At 35.9% G+C, this 17,437-nt stretch overlaps 1 protein-coding gene across 3 annotated transcripts in view; it reads right to left on the reverse strand.

Moving 5' to 3' along the window:
* Window positions 1-17,437, reverse strand: part of SMG1 (SMG1 nonsense mediated mRNA decay associated PI3K related kinase) — a 67,700-nt gene that overhangs the window by 34,857 nt on the left and 15,406 nt on the right. For all 3 annotated transcript variants that reach the window (XM_080557343.1, XM_080557341.1, XM_080557342.1), the window contains 15 exons: window positions 14,758-14,894; window positions 10,985-11,043; window positions 10,090-10,303; window positions 9,164-9,289; window positions 8,987-9,059; window positions 8,477-8,574; window positions 6,695-6,868; window positions 5,535-5,759; window positions 4,806-4,907; window positions 3,549-3,818; window positions 2,843-2,973; window positions 2,022-2,183; window positions 1,426-1,544; window positions 612-699; window positions 420-521 (listed from right to left, as the gene is read on the reverse strand). In XM_080557343.1, the coding sequence (XP_080413469.1) occupies window positions 420-521; window positions 612-699; window positions 1,426-1,544; window positions 2,022-2,183; window positions 2,843-2,973; window positions 3,549-3,818; window positions 4,806-4,907; window positions 5,535-5,759; window positions 6,695-6,868; window positions 8,477-8,574; window positions 8,987-9,059; window positions 9,164-9,289; window positions 10,090-10,303; window positions 10,985-11,043; window positions 14,758-14,894 (2,080 nt within the window). The remainder of the gene's footprint in view (window positions 1-419; window positions 522-611; window positions 700-1,425; window positions 1,545-2,021; window positions 2,184-2,842; window positions 2,974-3,548; window positions 3,819-4,805; window positions 4,908-5,534; window positions 5,760-6,694; window positions 6,869-8,476; window positions 8,575-8,986; window positions 9,060-9,163; window positions 9,290-10,089; window positions 10,304-10,984; window positions 11,044-14,757; window positions 14,895-17,437) is intronic.

Genomic DNA, 17,437 nt, shown 5'->3' on the forward strand with positions numbered 1-17,437 from the left:
AAACAAGTCATGTTATTGAATAAATCAGACACAAAGTTATACAAAAGAAGATATACATATGCATATATAATGACTGGAAATAAGTATACTCTGGTGATAAGACAAAGTGCTTTAAGAGTTCAGGTCTTTGAGACAGACTGCAGGGCATAGTGTTGCTGAAGCTCTGAATAACATGGACCTTAGAAGTATTCATATTTGCTGCAAGAAGTATTGCACGGTTTATCAAGTTTATTAACGACTTTGTGTAATATCTACTGTTCTTAAATCTGCAATACAGTAGAAGAGACATTAAGACATTCTGTTATGCTTTTTGATTTTAAATTAGGAAAATACAGTAACATTCATCTGGCATTTTTCAGATAAATTTCAGGGAAGAAACCAAACCACTCTCTATATTGAAGAGAATCTGAACAACTTACCTCAACACCACATCTAAAGGAATTGACTTCAGAAGTTTTCCAAAAGTTTGCCTTACACGAGCACCACTATGTACTAGTTGAACACGACACACATCAACACATCTGCATCACCAAAAAGGGTGAAAAAAAAAAGGTCATAACATTTCCATTAACAGTATAATTCAAATCATATACGTAATTCTGTGCCATTACCTTTGTAAAAGGTCATCTGGTAGAGACGAAGACAGGGCATGGAGGCTACTACATGCTTGAAGACAAATATTCACATCTTCCAAAAGTGCTGAATTAAGGAATTAAAAGGAAAATGTCACTTGGCTTGAATTAGATAATTTACAGATTACTCTGGTAGTAGAGGAGCATCTAGACATTTTTACAGCACAGCTAGTATAGACACAGGCTTTATGCTTTATCTTTATTTTCATTTAGTTGACTGGTTTTAGTGTACCAGGTAAATACTTAGTAACAGAAAGTCACTTGTCTTACATGTTACTTATGTGGCCTTTTCTGACCAATGACAAGATTAATTTCCTCATGGCCTCCATACACTGTCATTATACGTAATATATTTTCAGTAAGAAGAAACTAAGGCCAAGTTAGTTAACTCCTAGCCTTGGGAAGTTATTGTTCGTGCTGCTACTATAGGAACAAATGCTTTTGGTAGAAGCTCTCTATATTCAGGTTATTTTGAGATCCAGAACAATATAACAAGTTATGGAAATGTTCCACTGCTTTTGATTAATACAAAATCTTACTTGCAGGATTTGGCACGTCACTGATGGTTTTGGAGATTAACATCACAAACACAAAGTATTATTTTAAGAAAATAATCGTTTGCCTAAATAATAGGTAGGGATGTGTTTGAGAAAAAGGACAGAAGGAGAGTGTAAGTTTTTGTGCCACACAAACTGGAGGTACCCCTAAAATTGATCATATAATCACAGTCACTTATGTATGGAATCATGCCATAGAAAAGACAGTTAATAAACAGAAGTTTGTGCTATCTTACTGTTTGCTAAAAGTCCTTTACAAAACTTATGGAAAGATGGGAGAGAGAATAAAGGTGCATATGTCTCTGATTTTTTCATCAGAACAGCCACTTCCAAAGCCCATGTCATTAGTAGTTTCCTACAAAAAAGGAAAAGTATTAGTCACTCTATGCAGTTACAGAAAGCTATCTTTCAATATAACTTAAATTACACTTCAGGTTACAGATCAGCATCATAGCATAGCTCTTGTTTTTTAAAGAAAAGGTTTTGTAACATCGAAAACATCCTTAAATTTCACATCATCTTGGTAATACAGGTTTGCAGTTATTGTAAAAGAGTTCAATTAGCAAAATCCTCCTTTCAGTAAAGTTTGACGGCTCTGCTTTTAATATATAGATCTTATAATAGTTTCCATTTTCATAAATTTTGTAAGTAAAAGCGAGCAACTATTTCTGCCCCCCCCCCCCCCGATATTGTTATTTGTATTTCATGCGAAATACATACTTCACTGGTTAAAGTTACCCTAAGCTTTATGGACAGAAATAAGACCTATTTTCTGAGTTAAGATATTCTATTGATAAAAACACCTCCTGATTAATAAGAAAATTATAGTTACCTGGTATCTTGAGTAAGGTTATCCTTCTTAAGCAGTAGCCCCAAAAGGTTTAGGATGATTGAGAAATGTTTTTTTGTTGCTGTGGTTACAGTACTTATAACTGCTCCATCAAACAGAGAGGGAGAGGAAGAACTGAGGCTACTGGATATGAAATGGTCATGCCTGCATGGCAAAGAAAAAAATATAAAAAACAAAATGAATAATTCCTTCAAATGTATAAGAGAAAAAGAAAGTTGCAAATGTTATACAGACACGTGGCATTATAAGGACATTATGTCAAAACTCAAGTATTTTGATGCCTGGACTAAAAGAACAAAGCTATAGTTTTACATCAGTCCATGCAGTCCAATAACCTGGTTTCAATGGTGGCTGATATCAAATGCAGAGTGAAAAGTCACCCAAACTGAGATACGTACAAAGTAACTTTAGAACTAGTGTAATTCCTTTAGTTTTGACAACATTAACAAGGTCCAAAGTGTGTTTAAATCTGTTGTTTGCTTTTCATTGACCCTCCTAGATCTCACAGTAAGCAAAATAGTAACTAATCTTTCTTTATTCACTTTCATCAAAAAGTTCTCCCTCACTTATCTCTATTCAAACCCAAGACTCTTAATCCCCACTTTGAATAAAATGTCAAATTTTAAGCCAGGATACACTTTCTTGGCATTTATCTACAAGTTATGAAAGTAAAAACTGACTAGGCTAGTTTGGGCAAAACCTTAATGGCAAGTCTCTTAAATTTATCCCCCCAACAATATATTCCATTCAAGTAAGTCCATCCTACTCCTCTTAAAATACTAATGAATTATTTGTCTTCATACCTGGAACAATGCGAATATAACGTATACAGTACTGCATACTGGACAGCAGGAAAATGAACTGCTATGTCACCATGAACAATCATCAGATTTTTACTCAGTAGTGCAAACACGGTTGGTGAAAGGGCCCACATCTGTAAGAAAAATTGCAACATAAGCACAGAAACATAATAATTAGGATCTATTTTAAACTGTAGCTTCCACACTGTTAATCATTGTATTTTATTTATAAAATGCTATTTTCTGTGACAATAACTCCATTAATTTCTTAATCTTCTCTGTTTAAAAAAGGAGAAAGAAAGTAATCACAATCTGTTAAAAGCAGATTCTTTTTATTTGGAATAACCTGTAACAAATATTTTCGCATGGCTGATATACTACCAGCAGACACAATGAAGATGCTTTTATCTGTCTTGCTTTTCACAAAGTAGAATTACTCTGACAATATTATAATCAATCCAAGAATAACCCTGGTAAGACACTTCCCTAGAAACTATTTTTCATTATGCACAAACTAGATATAAGAACCACCTGGTCCATTTCCTCCAGGTTTTAGTTCTGAATGTCTTTTTCTATAACCTATTAGGAAACAAATATGATCATTTTAATTATACATACATACTACTAGTGAAATGTATTATGATATATTTTAAATTAAAGTGAGTTTGCGCAAGAAGTACTAAAAACAATCTGTATATTTTTTACTCACCCCAATTAATGAATTTTTAGCATTTCCAATAGTACTTAGGGCACTGAGGTCAAATATAACAACAAACTTTGCATTGTCCACACTGAATACATGCTTCTTGAAAGATTCATGCTGGATTTCAGAACAGGCCTCGGGAAGATGTAAACTATAGAGAAGACTATTTAGGGCACAGGTCATTTCTCCTAGAATCAACCTGTAAGCAGTCTCCAGAACAGGAATGTTCTTCAGGCTCAGTACTGCTTGATATACAGCATGGGCTGCTGCAACAACCTTGGGAGTATAAAAATAAAGAAACAACTTATTAGTCTGAAACTATGTCCTGGTTTCAGTTAGAATAGAGTTAATTTTCCTCCTAGTGGCTGGTATGGTGCTGTGTTTTGGGCTTAGGATGAGAATAGTGTTGATAACACACTCATATTTTAATTGTTGTACAGCACTGCTTACGCTAAGCCAAGGACTTTTCAGCTTCTCATACCGCCCTGCCAGCAAGGAGGCTGGAGGTGCATAATGAGTTGGAAGGGCACAGAACCAGGACAGCTGACCCAAACTGGCCAAAGGGATACTCCATACCACGCAATATCATGCTGAGTAATTGGTGTGGCTGGCCAGTGGGGGGAGTGGGGACTGCTGCTTGGGGAAGGGCTGGGCATCGGTCAACAGGCAGTGAGCAATTGCATTGTACATCACTTGCTTTGTACATATTATTATTACTATTATTATAATTATTATTATTGTTTCTCTTCCTTTTCTGTCCTATTAAACTCTTTATCTCAACCAACAAGCTTTTTTTTTTTCCCCTTCCCAATTCTCTCCTCCATCCCACTGTGTGGGTAAGGGACAGTGAACAAACAGCTAAGCACCCTGCCAGGTTAAACCACAACAAATCATAAAAAATATTAATTGCCAACACAGAATTAAAAGCTGTGATTCTTTATCTATGAATAGCCTGGTCTAGTACTCGCACCTATCTTCATCTCTCTGTAATTAAGCACTACTCACTCACAGAATCTGTGGATAGCTTTCTAGACCACCCACATAGTGCACACCAAGTATGAACGCCACATTAACTACAGACCTCTCTATCTGGTATGACTGTAAACTTACCAATTCCGTATCAAATCTAAATGCCAAAAGCAAGAACTAGCTACATCTGCTTTCTCATAGCTTATTTAAGATGAATAAAATTTTCCAGCTTAAGAAATATATTTTAACAAATGCATTAAGACTGTTATAATACATCTGTAAAGTCACTCTTACCTCTTTCTCCTTATGATAACGAAGTACAAGTAGTTTAGACTCTGGTATAAATAATTTTTCTACAAACGAAGATGGTAGCTTTGTATTTATTTGTTCAACAATCTGGAGAACAAACACAAAATAAATACTTTTAAGTATCCAATTTTTTATTACAACAGATTATTAAAGTTGAATCAAAATACTGTTTTTCTAGCCTCTATATGCTATATTTAGAAAAAAGCTTCCCAGTAACACAAGTATTTTGTATTTGCTTTCCCAAATACACATGCAGAGAATTACTTTCAGGCTTTAACGTGACGGCTAAGAGAGAAAATTGCTTGATTAACCTGCATCCATATGGGCTTTCAAAACTTATGGCCTACTTTTAAGAGCTATGTTTTGATTTCTCAGGTCACGGCATAAGCAGATATACAGTAGATAAATAGCACATATTAGCACTAAGGTTCTGAAATTCATCAGATGGTGGTATCAACTGCAGAGACCAACAGTCAAGCAACAGAGGAAAAAAGCACTCATACTAAAAACTAAAAGCCATGTTAACAACCCAATAGCATGAACAAGCTAGCAGCATAAGCTATACAGTAAAGTATTAAAACAGAGGGATTTCTTGCTTGTGGTCAGGAAGAGTTTTAAATAAATATATGTAAAACATATGCAGAAAAAAACATTTTGCTTAAAAAATAACATTTTCCAATGGGAAAACATTAATAATAATAAATAAGTACAAACCAGTGTCAACAGATTCAGGACTGAAATGATATAATCAGTGCCACACGTCTGACAATTTTCCATTTGATCTAATCCGTATGTGATAACCATGTCACAGTGTATAGTCATACTTGGATCTAGACTACCAAGTAAAACACCAACACATTCATTGGCAGCTGTGAGTACTGCTTCAGAGAAGAACACTTGATTTGCTGCAGTCACACATCTCATTACTCTGTACAGAACCTGGAAATTAAGAACCTAAATTAAGATCAATTTTTAAAAAAAGGAGTAACTACTTGCTATTTAATTATACTGAACTTCCGTTTGATATCCTATCTCATAATATCTGTGGCAAGGTATATTCTGTTAAAAGAATATTCTGAATAATGTACATCATGGCATTACGCTCCAAAGTGTAAGAAAATAAATGTACCTTTGCTTGATTTCTTACTCAGTTAAGGGCCTAGATAAACCTTCTTGCATCACCAGAATCCTCTGTAGATTAAGACAAGTTACATAACTATCTTGGCTTTAATTGGGAAATCCATACCATTATTTATTAAAGAAGTTTTTCTGTCTCTAACAGAATTCTGCAGAGGAATATATTCCAATTGTACAGCTCATCCAACAACAGCAACAAGATACTTTTACTTTGTTAAATCTATTTAGAAGTCATTTACACCCTCTACAGGTCCTGTTGCAAAAGTATAGAAGTGACTTTTCATGTTGTACAATATCATGTAGAATAATGAAAACTCAACAGAAGTTCTCTCTAGAACAAAAGGACTTCGCTGTTATATTTAGCTTAGATACAATTTCAGCATGAATAAAGTAAAAACTACATTTTATAAATCACACAATTTGAATTTGAATAAATGGTAACAAAGACAAATAACACAGACACAAATCTTGCTACATAAAATCAAAATGCCTACAAAAAAACGTTGGTTACTGCTACATGATTCCAATACCTCACTGTCACAATGTATGCCTTAATATTTAATACAATTCCCACAGCATATTTCTTAAAGGAAATACATTTGCTTAAAGCTGAGAATACACATTTATCAACTAACAAACATGCACACAACCTAAATAAACTCAACAGTAAAAAAACTGTCATTGTATGGTGATAAATCATGTCAGCAACAAAGAAAAACAAAAGCTTGAATTCTTACATCAGTTACATATGCTTCCGTAATTGGAGGTCCTCTAATTGGGCTGAAGCGTTCCCCAATACTCCTCACCACAGTACTGAACACCCGAAGAAGCGCAGCCAGTTTAGGCAGGGACACAGAAGGAGGAGGAATATCTTCATCTACTGATTCCCCGGAAGCCACATGGCTGAGGTCCTACAGTGCACGTTTTATATATCAGTATACATAATTAGCGGTTATAAATGCACATAATTATTTTTAATCACAGATTTTGATTTTTGTGTCTATTTCCCAGACACATTATAGATATTACACAGTTGTAGACATATTTAGCCAACACATTTAACTTCACGAAGACAGGATAGAGGCACACAAAGATAAGCAACTCACTGAACAGTAATGAAATTCTGTTCAGCAGTTTAGCTGCTGCAACAGAGTACTCTTAGACTGTCTTGTAAGTGAAAACAGAGGTTTATTTATAAGCCACTGTAGCATGTTCTGCTGCAACAGTTGCCTGCACACTTTTACCACTCTCCCAGGCAATTCCCAGCTTCAGGCTGGCATCAGGATGTTTGAGAGGCCATTCCCAATACACTGTTTACGTGCAGCTACCTTCATCTGGAGACTGAGTTTACTACCAGGCTATCTCATGCCAGCTGGCAACAGTGCTGGGAACCTTCCCAGAAGTGCTGATCTCATTACGACAGATACTGTCTACCCCTCTGCGAAATAAAACACACTAGCTTGAACCACCTTCTCCGTGATTTAAGGTAACACATTACCTTAAGGCTCTTCCACACGTAATATGCACATTGTCCAGTTCAGTGGACAAGCTGATAAGCACTGACTTACTGTGCTAACTTAATAAGATAAAGTCTAAGTGCACATATAAGTACACTAGCAGAACTGAATGATTTATTCTGCTTTTAGTGAAACAGACTGCGTAGGAAGTACAATCTTACCCATAGAATCTGCAGGTAAAAACAAGGCAATAGCACTTCTGTTAACATATAGACTGTAGCCCAATCTAGTTATAAGCATATATACATGAGCACACATACATTAAGATCCCTTCCAACAGTCTTGGTTTAATGACAGCTTCAAATAAACTCTATACTGTATTAACAAGCAAAGGTTACAGTGTCAAAGCAAAGTATCTGTTAATTTGTTTTAGTTTTCTAACAGGTTTCTAAGCTCCTGCTACCTTGTTTTCTGCACAATATAACCTGTTACTTTGTTTAAAAAACAGGTTTACTATTAACTATGGAAGCATTAAGAATCTCTCTCCCCATGAATAATCACTTCTTCCAAAAAAACTCTGAGGCTGGACAATTAGAAAAAATTACCAAGGAAAGACAGCAAAATGTCTTCACTTTAGGTTTTTAAAAATAAAAGTATTCCTGTTTTGCTAATTACTTTTATATACCTAGCTCCCCAACCTCATCAGGTAAATGCATATTCTTACTATAGGCAATTAATAATCTAGGTGCAAGGAAACAGCCTCAAGTTGGGCCAGGGGAGGTTTAGATTGGATGTCAGGAAGAATTTATTCACAGAAAGTGTTTTGGCATTGGAACAGGCTGCCCGGGGATGCGGTGGAAGTATTAGCCATCCATGAGCATTCCAGAATTGTCATTCTATGCACTTTGAATATGCTCTGAATTTGATCCTGTTTTCCCCAGAAACATTCTATAATTTCCTTTTCTAAAAATGTAATACATCCATAAGTCACATCTATGTATTTTTTTAATAAAATCTATAATAGTAAACACTGGTGTGTATATATAATAAAGCCTTACTTACCTCAGCATATGCTTCCATATCTTCTAAAAACTGACCCAAGAGCGTGGTAGAAAAAGTAAGATCAGCCACCCAGAAGGGCTCCAAGCTCTGCAGCCACCCTGTATAAAAATACCAGGCCAATTAAAACAGGGGTACAAGTTAATATACAAAAACGACATTTTTTGTAAAGTACAATATCTTTACCACAACGTATTCTGCAGGTGCATCAAAGACAAGCTCATTTTTTCCTAGTTTTTGAGAATTGACCTGTAAACCTACTAAAAATTGCTAAGGAGTCACACAAATGAACTGACGTTTACATGTAGTCTGAATAAACATCCCATTTTTCCATCTACAACATGAAATGGCAAACACAAATTTACTAAAACATTAGGACCAAAATGTATTGTTACACAGCCAGAAACTCATTTTGGTTTTGTCAAGTTCCACATCAGTAGGACCCAACCTGTGTAAGTAAACCCATATCTCCTGCAAGCCAGACTGGACATTAGCAGCTCTGGACAAACTCACCGGACACCTGTTGCGTCAATGAAGGTTTCTGAGTGTGATCTATATGCCACCCAACCAGTATGTCCACTGTGTCCTGAAAAGCAGTTTTGGGGGAAAAAAAAAAAAAAGGTTGGTTACCCAATACGTTACAACAGGTTTTCTAACTAGGAGAAAATGAAGAGGACATATGAAGCTTACCCTAAAATTGGTGCTGAAAATGTGTGGGTAACATCGTGACACCAAAAGTATGCACTTGACACATTTGCACAGTAACTCTGGTGTATCCACATTTTCTAGAATGGACTGCAGGCTGGTCATTACAAGCTAAAAAGTAAAAAGCAAAGCAAAGCTATTAGACATTTCACTTCATTAACACATGTGAAACAGTTACAATGTAAAGACATGGATTTACTCAACTTTCAACAATTTTTAGCAAGCTACCTGAAGTCAAACTTCTCAACACTCTTTTTGCAGGGAGGAAAAGAGTAAAAAGCATCACATATAGGGCTTCAAAAGAACCATTTCAACAGGACATTTGCTTGAGTTATGGTATATCCAGACTCAAAGTTTGCAAATACAGTTTTCTTAAATTCCTTAGCCACAGAACAATTAGTTGTTTCTAAGTCTGTTTCTCCTGCTGAACCTTTTTGGCTCTGGAACTAAAATATTAAACAGGAGCACAGACCTGAATGCAGTTCTACACCCAAAATAAGACCCTTAAAACTAGAACCACGGGATAAAGGATGCACACATCCTGTTCTGTCCCAGATCCAGAAAAAATTCAACCTAGACACTACAAATAGGAGGTGGCAAATCAAAGCAATTAACACACTAGGCTGTGTGTAGCATTCCACTTTTTTTTGTGTTTTTGTCGATTTTTATTATTCTCAACAAGATTCTTCATCTTGGATCTGCAACATACACCAAAAAGTAGCATCAAAATACGTACTAAGACTTGACATTTTCTTCTAACAAAACCAAACAACTCCATTCAAAGTTCCCTGCCAGTTTTAATTACACTTATGTCAACATAGTATTACTTATTGTTCATCCTAGTTTAAGAGTTAATTCAAGCATTGCACTGGAAAAATCATTAATATTCCTGCTTAAACTTGTAGTCTTACCTGCATTAAAGATGAAAAGGCTTTCTTTTCTCCTACAGTCTCTAGTGCTTTGTAGGTTGCACACAAATAAAGAAGTTTAACTTCATCTTTTGTGGATGAGCTGAATTTGCTAAAAATCCATTTAAAGATCTTCTCAGCCTCATAGCTCAGAGAAGCACAAAGAAGGCCAAGACAGCAAGCTCCTTCCTGTCTCAGTTCTTGAAGCAATTTGCTACTGTATTTTCAGGGAGAGAAAAAAGAAATGTAGAGTCTCCAGACATTAAAGCAGAACAGAAGAAACCAAGAACAAATTCAAACATTTTCTCAAGCAGAAAAATATATGCATAAATGAAGTACTTCCCTCCTATTTAACTGCTGCAGTGACCGTAAAGTTAAAATAAAAATGTGAAATAAATTTTCAATGAAATACTATTTCTATGAAATAAATTAAATTTAAATAAAAGAATAAATTGGCCAATCTACTTGCAACGCGTTATTCAAGAAAGAAAATTTTTAACACAGAGCTGAGTTGGGGTAACAGCACTGAACACTAAATACCAAAAGTTGTACAAAACCTTAAGTTCAATTCTAAAGCTAGATAACCACAGCAGCACAATACTACACCTAACCAATTAAATGTAGCTGAGAATTCATGCTACCTACAGCATAAAAGCCACACGTGTACAATAAAATTTTCTCCATGAAGTGTACTCTAGACAATCTAACAGTATCATTGGTATGCCTATGAGTCTTAGCTTTCCTCCAATACTCTTCCATTACTAATTTTTGTCACGCCCAAGCAAAACTAGGGAATGAATTTCTTTTAACCTTTTCGATTTTTTGAAAATCAAGAACTTAATGCCATTACTTTTTTTCTTCTTTAAAACCTCTAAACTGCTTAAATTTTCTAGCTTACCTTTCATTGAGTACATCATGAATGGCAGTCAGGATATTATCCAGTTGTTTAACTAGTACCTATAATACAGGATACATAAAAGGCATAAACATCATAATGCTACAATAACTTGTGCAAACTAGGCCCTGTTTACACCCACATTAAAAACACCCCTGGCAATTCTGTTTGCTAATAGAATGCTATTATGCTTTCCATAGCCACTGCGGACTAGCAGGAACTATATTAAGCAATACTGCAATATTATCCTACATGTTGTATTTCATATTTATTTCTAGTAGCCACGAAAATACACTGGCAGCCTGCTATCAAGTCTTGTTCTAAATTTAGTTCTTGTTAATAACATTACATCATAAACGTAAGACTCACCATACAGCTCATCAGGAACGTCTCCTGAAGACCTAGGCTCCTACATTAATAACTGAGTGTATCAGCAGAATATTTAATTGATCTGATAATAGTCTAGAGTATTACAATTTCTCCTTAGGCAACACTTACAGAGAAATGGAGTACTATTTTCTGGGGATGAAACATTACTGATGAACCACCAATTCTCAGTAAACAATCAGAATTTTTTTCTTAATACGCACTGAAAAAACATTAGAGGTAAGTTGCAAAACAATACATTTAGCTACAACACTATTACAAACAAGGTATTATCAAGAAGCTCTTTTGACAGGTTAATGAAAAGGTCTGTTCTCTTTTGTTTAGAAAGACATTAATCTTCTAACAAAAATTAAATAACATCACTGTGTTAAGTTCTGAGCATGGGGGGGGGGGGGGTCGCATACTTGGCCCCTTAAAACTCAGGCAGACATTTTAAAAGAGTACCTGATGCCTGCAGAAGAGGCTACAAAAAGAGAGGGGAAAAAAGACATCTATACAATTCAGAAGCTGGAGCACAATGCCATTACATGGCAATGGCACTGCCCAGTTACTTTTACTACTTCACTTTGTTCAACACACCTACATTTTGACCCCAAGACCGACAAGAACTCTGTTAAACTACATTTAATGATGTAAAGAACTGCAAGAATGACTGCTAGGTTAAGCACCGTCCTTTACAAAATGTTATGCTCAACATTGTGGGATCACTTGATAGCTGATCTTGTTCTCATTAGCTAGCTGGGAGAAGTTTTAAAAAGTTTTTCAGTGACAAACTTTTAACATTCTGCCTGCTAGTGAGTACAAACTTTGTCACCACTGAGTTAGGCATCAGAATGGCAATTCCCATATGCCCCAAGAAATAAAATAAAAATGAACCTAACTTACAAAAAAAATGTTTTGTGAATACAAGAACAAAATTTAAAAAAAATAAAAATAAATTTGGAAAACATTTACTTTTCCAAGCCCCTGTATTAACAAAGATTTTGTTTGAAATAGAAGCTGAACTACTAGCTAGGCTTGCACACAGTCTGTCTGCTTATGTCTATGTGCACAGAATCCAGGTCTCGCCGTTTAAGTGTCACACCTTTTGGAAAAGAGCAGAATTACCAATGGTTAACTGACTCAGAGAAATAACCAACTTCTTTTAAACACGGATAGAAACAGTCAACTTTTGCAGACAGATTTCAGACAGGCAACTAAGCTATCACAGCACTGCCTACAAGTGTGTATCAGGGTATTTAAACTTGCACCTCCTGCTTTTTAAATAATACAGAGGTAACTCCTAAGTTCTCAAAAAAGAGAAAAAGGGGGAGAGGTGTCAGACAAAAACCTCTTAATACTTTACTTCAAAATAACTAGCTTTAAATATTCATACCCACACTAGGATATACTTTTATCCCCCCTGTATCCTTCAGAAACACTTCAGGATATTAGAGTTCAACAACCCATTAAAAACAAAACAAAGGCCTAATGAAAACAGACTTACTTTGTTCCTTCCACACAAAAGAGGATCCACATACAAAGGTGTTTTTTTCTTTTTTCATTTTACACAATGCTGAAAAATTGTGGGCTCCCTTTCAAGTTTAAAGGACACGAAATATATATTCACCACCTGGAACATTACATCCTAGTTTTTTCCAAAGAACACATTTTGTTTCTCCTCAGATGCTTGATAAACATCAGGAGTCTTTAGGGATTCAAGGTTTCCTTAACTTCATTTATCAGTATCTAATAATATGATTGCTATAACCAAGACAAATGAAAAGCAGAAGCCAGTACCAAACAACTATTTTCAAAAGATACTGCAGTTAATTTTTAATACCTGTAGACAGAGTTTAAGCTCGCAAATTTCAAAAACAGATGGCAAAATAGATAAGTATGCATCAATTACTGAAAAACAGGGGCTGCAACTGTCACACTTTTCCACTCCTCTCACTGTAAACTTATCTTTGTACATAAATATTGACAAATTCACTGCCTATCAAACAGCAAACCTGTAGCATCAAATCTCTGCAACTCCCAGTGTTAGAAATTGTTCCTCTGTCCAAAAGCAACTCAATGGAAGCAAAGTGATTTTTTGTATCAGCAAAGCCTTTGTGGAGCCTTAGCCAAAGATGTTACATGCAACAGAGTTTAACAAAGATGCTGCCATCCTCATGGAAGAATTCTGTATTTATGAAAATTCTGCGATATTCCTGGTTTTAAAAAAGCTAATCAAAATGCAATTTCTTTTCCATGAGATTGCAGCTTTCTTCATGAAAACCAGTAATGTGCTGTCAGACTTGCAACCCGAATCTGGACAAATACCCATTACAACAGCTGCCTTAAAATAACCGTACACATGCCTTGAACTCAAATTACCAAAAAGATGTCAAAGTGGTGTGAAGCCTCCTACTTGCTCTACCAGTCTCCATCACAGTTATGAGCACACATTGACTATGTCACAGACTCTTCCTATTGAGCAGTTATTGAGGAAATACTACAGCAAAACAGCACCGTTCACTTCTCGTGTTCTCTGAAGTTAACCTCTGCTTGCAGTACCATAATGGTACAAAGGCTGACAGTTAATGGTCAGTTAATTAACTGACAGCTAATTGCTTTGAGCAATTTTATTCCAGGTGAGATTCAGATTTAAGTGCAAATTACTGTAAGACTAATTATAAAAAGACTCTTTACTTGAATATAAACCATGGAATCAAAGTATTTTTAGTATTTCCATTCTTCCTCTCAGGAGAGCCTATTGGCTTGTACCACACAAATAATCGTCCTTCCAAAAATAAGGCGTCATGTTTACTCCAAAGGATTAGACTGACTCTTCTTCCTTGCCCAGCATACAGGAAGCTACTGAAAGAAACACTGATGTTCATCTGAGGATGCTACACAATCCAAATGGGGATAGCATGCTCCTGGATAAGACAGTGAGAGAATTTCTCCTGTAACTCAGTTTTTGTATACATTTAGCCAGAAAGCTCAGTAACTATAAGACAAGCTATGTGTGAGACTGTAAAAATATCTGCACATTTTTAATTTAAAATACAGAAACAGCTCTTGAACAAGATAGCAGCATGTTTGGTTTGCTTCTTCCTTATTTTCTTGCTAAAGGATCTAGAGGATATTTAAAAGACCAGTCAAAAACAAACAAACGAATGCCAGATTTATTTCTGCAGCTAACATATTCAGTAGGGCAGTTTGTCATAAATAATCAAGCAATAGAAAGTTTACTGAATGCCAGAGAAAGAACAGACAATCCAGGAACACACTTCCCTTTACTGGATATAAAATATTCCCCATAAACGTACCCCAATACTCAAATTTAAAAAAAAAAAAAAAAAACCTGTTTTGTAAAAAGATAAATGCCCCAGTGCTGTGGAAAAGTAAAAACTACTAACCAGTTTGTTTTCTGGTTGCTGAATGAATTCTTTCAGTTGCTTTACAGTAGCCAGTCTTCGGTCTCTGTCGTCTTCCCGAGTAATCCTCCGAAGAAGATTTGACAGTCGAGACTCGTCAGAATAAGACAACGATCGCTCTGGAAAAGAAAAGGCAATTATTTCTTGTTTCTACAGTGTTCTATCAACAATAACTATATTGCCTAAAACGGGCATTTGCATACTCAATAAGACTTAATAGTAATTTAGGAAAAAAGCCAATAAACTTAATTTGTTTTAAAGCTAATATGAGGAAAATAAAAAACAATTTAGCTACCAATATACTTCATCTCTTCCAGTGGACAGACTAGCACCTGGGTAGAATGATTTAACCTCATCAAGGTTATAAAATGGATTTCTGGCTGAACATATGAATAAAACAATTCAACAAATAATATTTAAAGAAAACCTTTTGGAAAAAAAAAAAGCAAGCTGTTTCTTGAAGCAAAGAAACAGATTTAAGCCCAAGCAACCACCAAGAAATAGCATTTTCTCCGTCATTTTGGCACGAGAAGACAGATTACAGTTAGTCTTCTGAAACCTAGAAGGGTTCTACTTCGAAAAGGAAAACGTATACACTTGATCTGTAGAGGAACAGAAGCATACATCTGTGCAAAGGTGCAGTGGCTACTCATTTAAGTCTTTTATTTTAGTGGATCCTAATACAGGAGAACTAGCAGCATCCTAAGAAAATGGATAGCAGCATCTTAAGAAAACACTTCCTGTAAGTTGACCAGCAGAGCTACTCATACTAGTGAAGAAGGTCGCAACCCAATTTCCCTGATTTAGATATCAATTGCAATACGTTCTTCCTAAAGTCATATGAGTAACTCCTCTCCATTTTTCGCACAAAAGAAGCAAGGTTTCTTTTCAAAAGATTGACATTAGATATTTTTGTGGTGATAAAGATCAGAAGATTCATGGAACATGAAGATTTTCTTAGTCACTGACTATTACGAGAACACAGAGGTCTACCACAGATGACTGATCTCTCTGCTATGTAACACATCAGTCATTCCCACGAGAATACCTTCTGCATTATGGTCATGAAGAATATTCTCAACCTTACTTCCAGGTCTTTATTTTTTGAATTTTAAAAGAGAGTATGAATAAAATCAGCTTTAATAATCGGTTTCTCACCAGGCATCAGTTTAAGCAATGAACTTTGAAGACACCTGACATTCTGAAAGATTAGGGAGGCTTAGCAAACATTAAAATAGCAAGATGAGTATGAGGATCAAATATACATTTTGTTCCTAGCTAGAACATCTACATAACACATGCTGAGATGTTATCTGACAGGTATGAAAAGAGCTTGTTTCAAGATGTTGCTGATTTTACAGAAGACTAAGGCATTCATATCCACTGAGGAAGAATTACATTTATTTTCCCTTGCTTTATCTTGAAGCTGCAGTCTTCGGTAGTGGAGGGAAAGCTGCGTGGCTGGTGAGAATCACACAAGGAATCATGATCAGAAGAGACATCTTCTGAAGCTATATTTGAGGTCTTCCTGAATGATGCTGCCATCCCAAGAACTACAATCCACACTAGATGATTGCTCATCTGAGGATCACCTTTTATTTCTGCCCAGAGTTCAGCTAGCAGCTGTAGCTGAAGGCTTGCCTGCCAATGGCCAATACATAGCCAAACTTCAGAAAAAGGGAGCTGGTACAGTGACCCATATGGGAAAAAGAATTCATATCAGCCTTGGAAAGGAAAGAAGAGGACTGATACAAAGGACGCAGCCTGCCCAGCGGTATCCCACATCTACCATTTTCTTTAAAACTTGGGCAGTAGTAGGAGGTCACTAGACATTTAGGAAAAAAATGTGTTTTTTTTAAAGTTCAAATGGAATTGTTTGGAGACAAAACATACATAAACAAGAATGAAAGTTCTTTAAAAGCTTGGTTAGGGTGGAAATTAATTCAGACTACAGTACGCATAACAAAATGTGCAACTGCTATCCATAAATAATTCCATGTGAACACTCTGCTAGGAAAGTATCTTGTCATACATTAAGCTTTCATTCAGTAAGCTGAACAGAATCTACACGTCCTTCACTGCTACACTGTCCACACACAAAGCCTCTCAAAACAAAACGATGAATCTATCCTTGAATAATTCAATGCACGGACAGCCCCTCAACACAGTCCTCTCCTCTTCAAGAAAACAGATGTGGCTCATGAGAAAGAGAAATGTCTACTCTACAGTGTTTCCAGCTACACTCTGCTGAACACTAACCAGGACCACAGTACGTGTCACCTGCCTCTTCTGTAACTCCCAGCTTGTGCTGACCCCTGACACTTCGCAAGCATGAGGGAAAGTACACCAGCATCAGCTGGGTTAGGTCACTAGATACTGCTCTTGAAGGGCAAAACAGGATACAGTGATTTGGAAAATACTTAAAGTTAGTATTACTAAATAACTTTTTTTTATAAACAGACTCTAGATCTTTGCAAGTTATCTCCTATCCCCTGAATAATGTTATTTAGCTCTTCAGTTTCAGAAGAGCCAATTTTTTTTTGTTATTTTTTCCTGAATTAGTCCAGTTTTCTTGAAACCTTGAATTAGTTAAATCCACATCTTGCATCTTCTTAGGGTTGTCTTCTCTGTGTTCATCTTTTTGCTTATAATCTCTTCATGG

This window comes from Anser brachyrhynchus, assembly GCF_964034855.1.
Source record: "Anser brachyrhynchus genome assembly, chromosome: 15".
Classification (NCBI taxonomy): Eukaryota; Metazoa; Chordata; class Aves; order Anseriformes; family Anatidae; genus Anser; species Anser brachyrhynchus.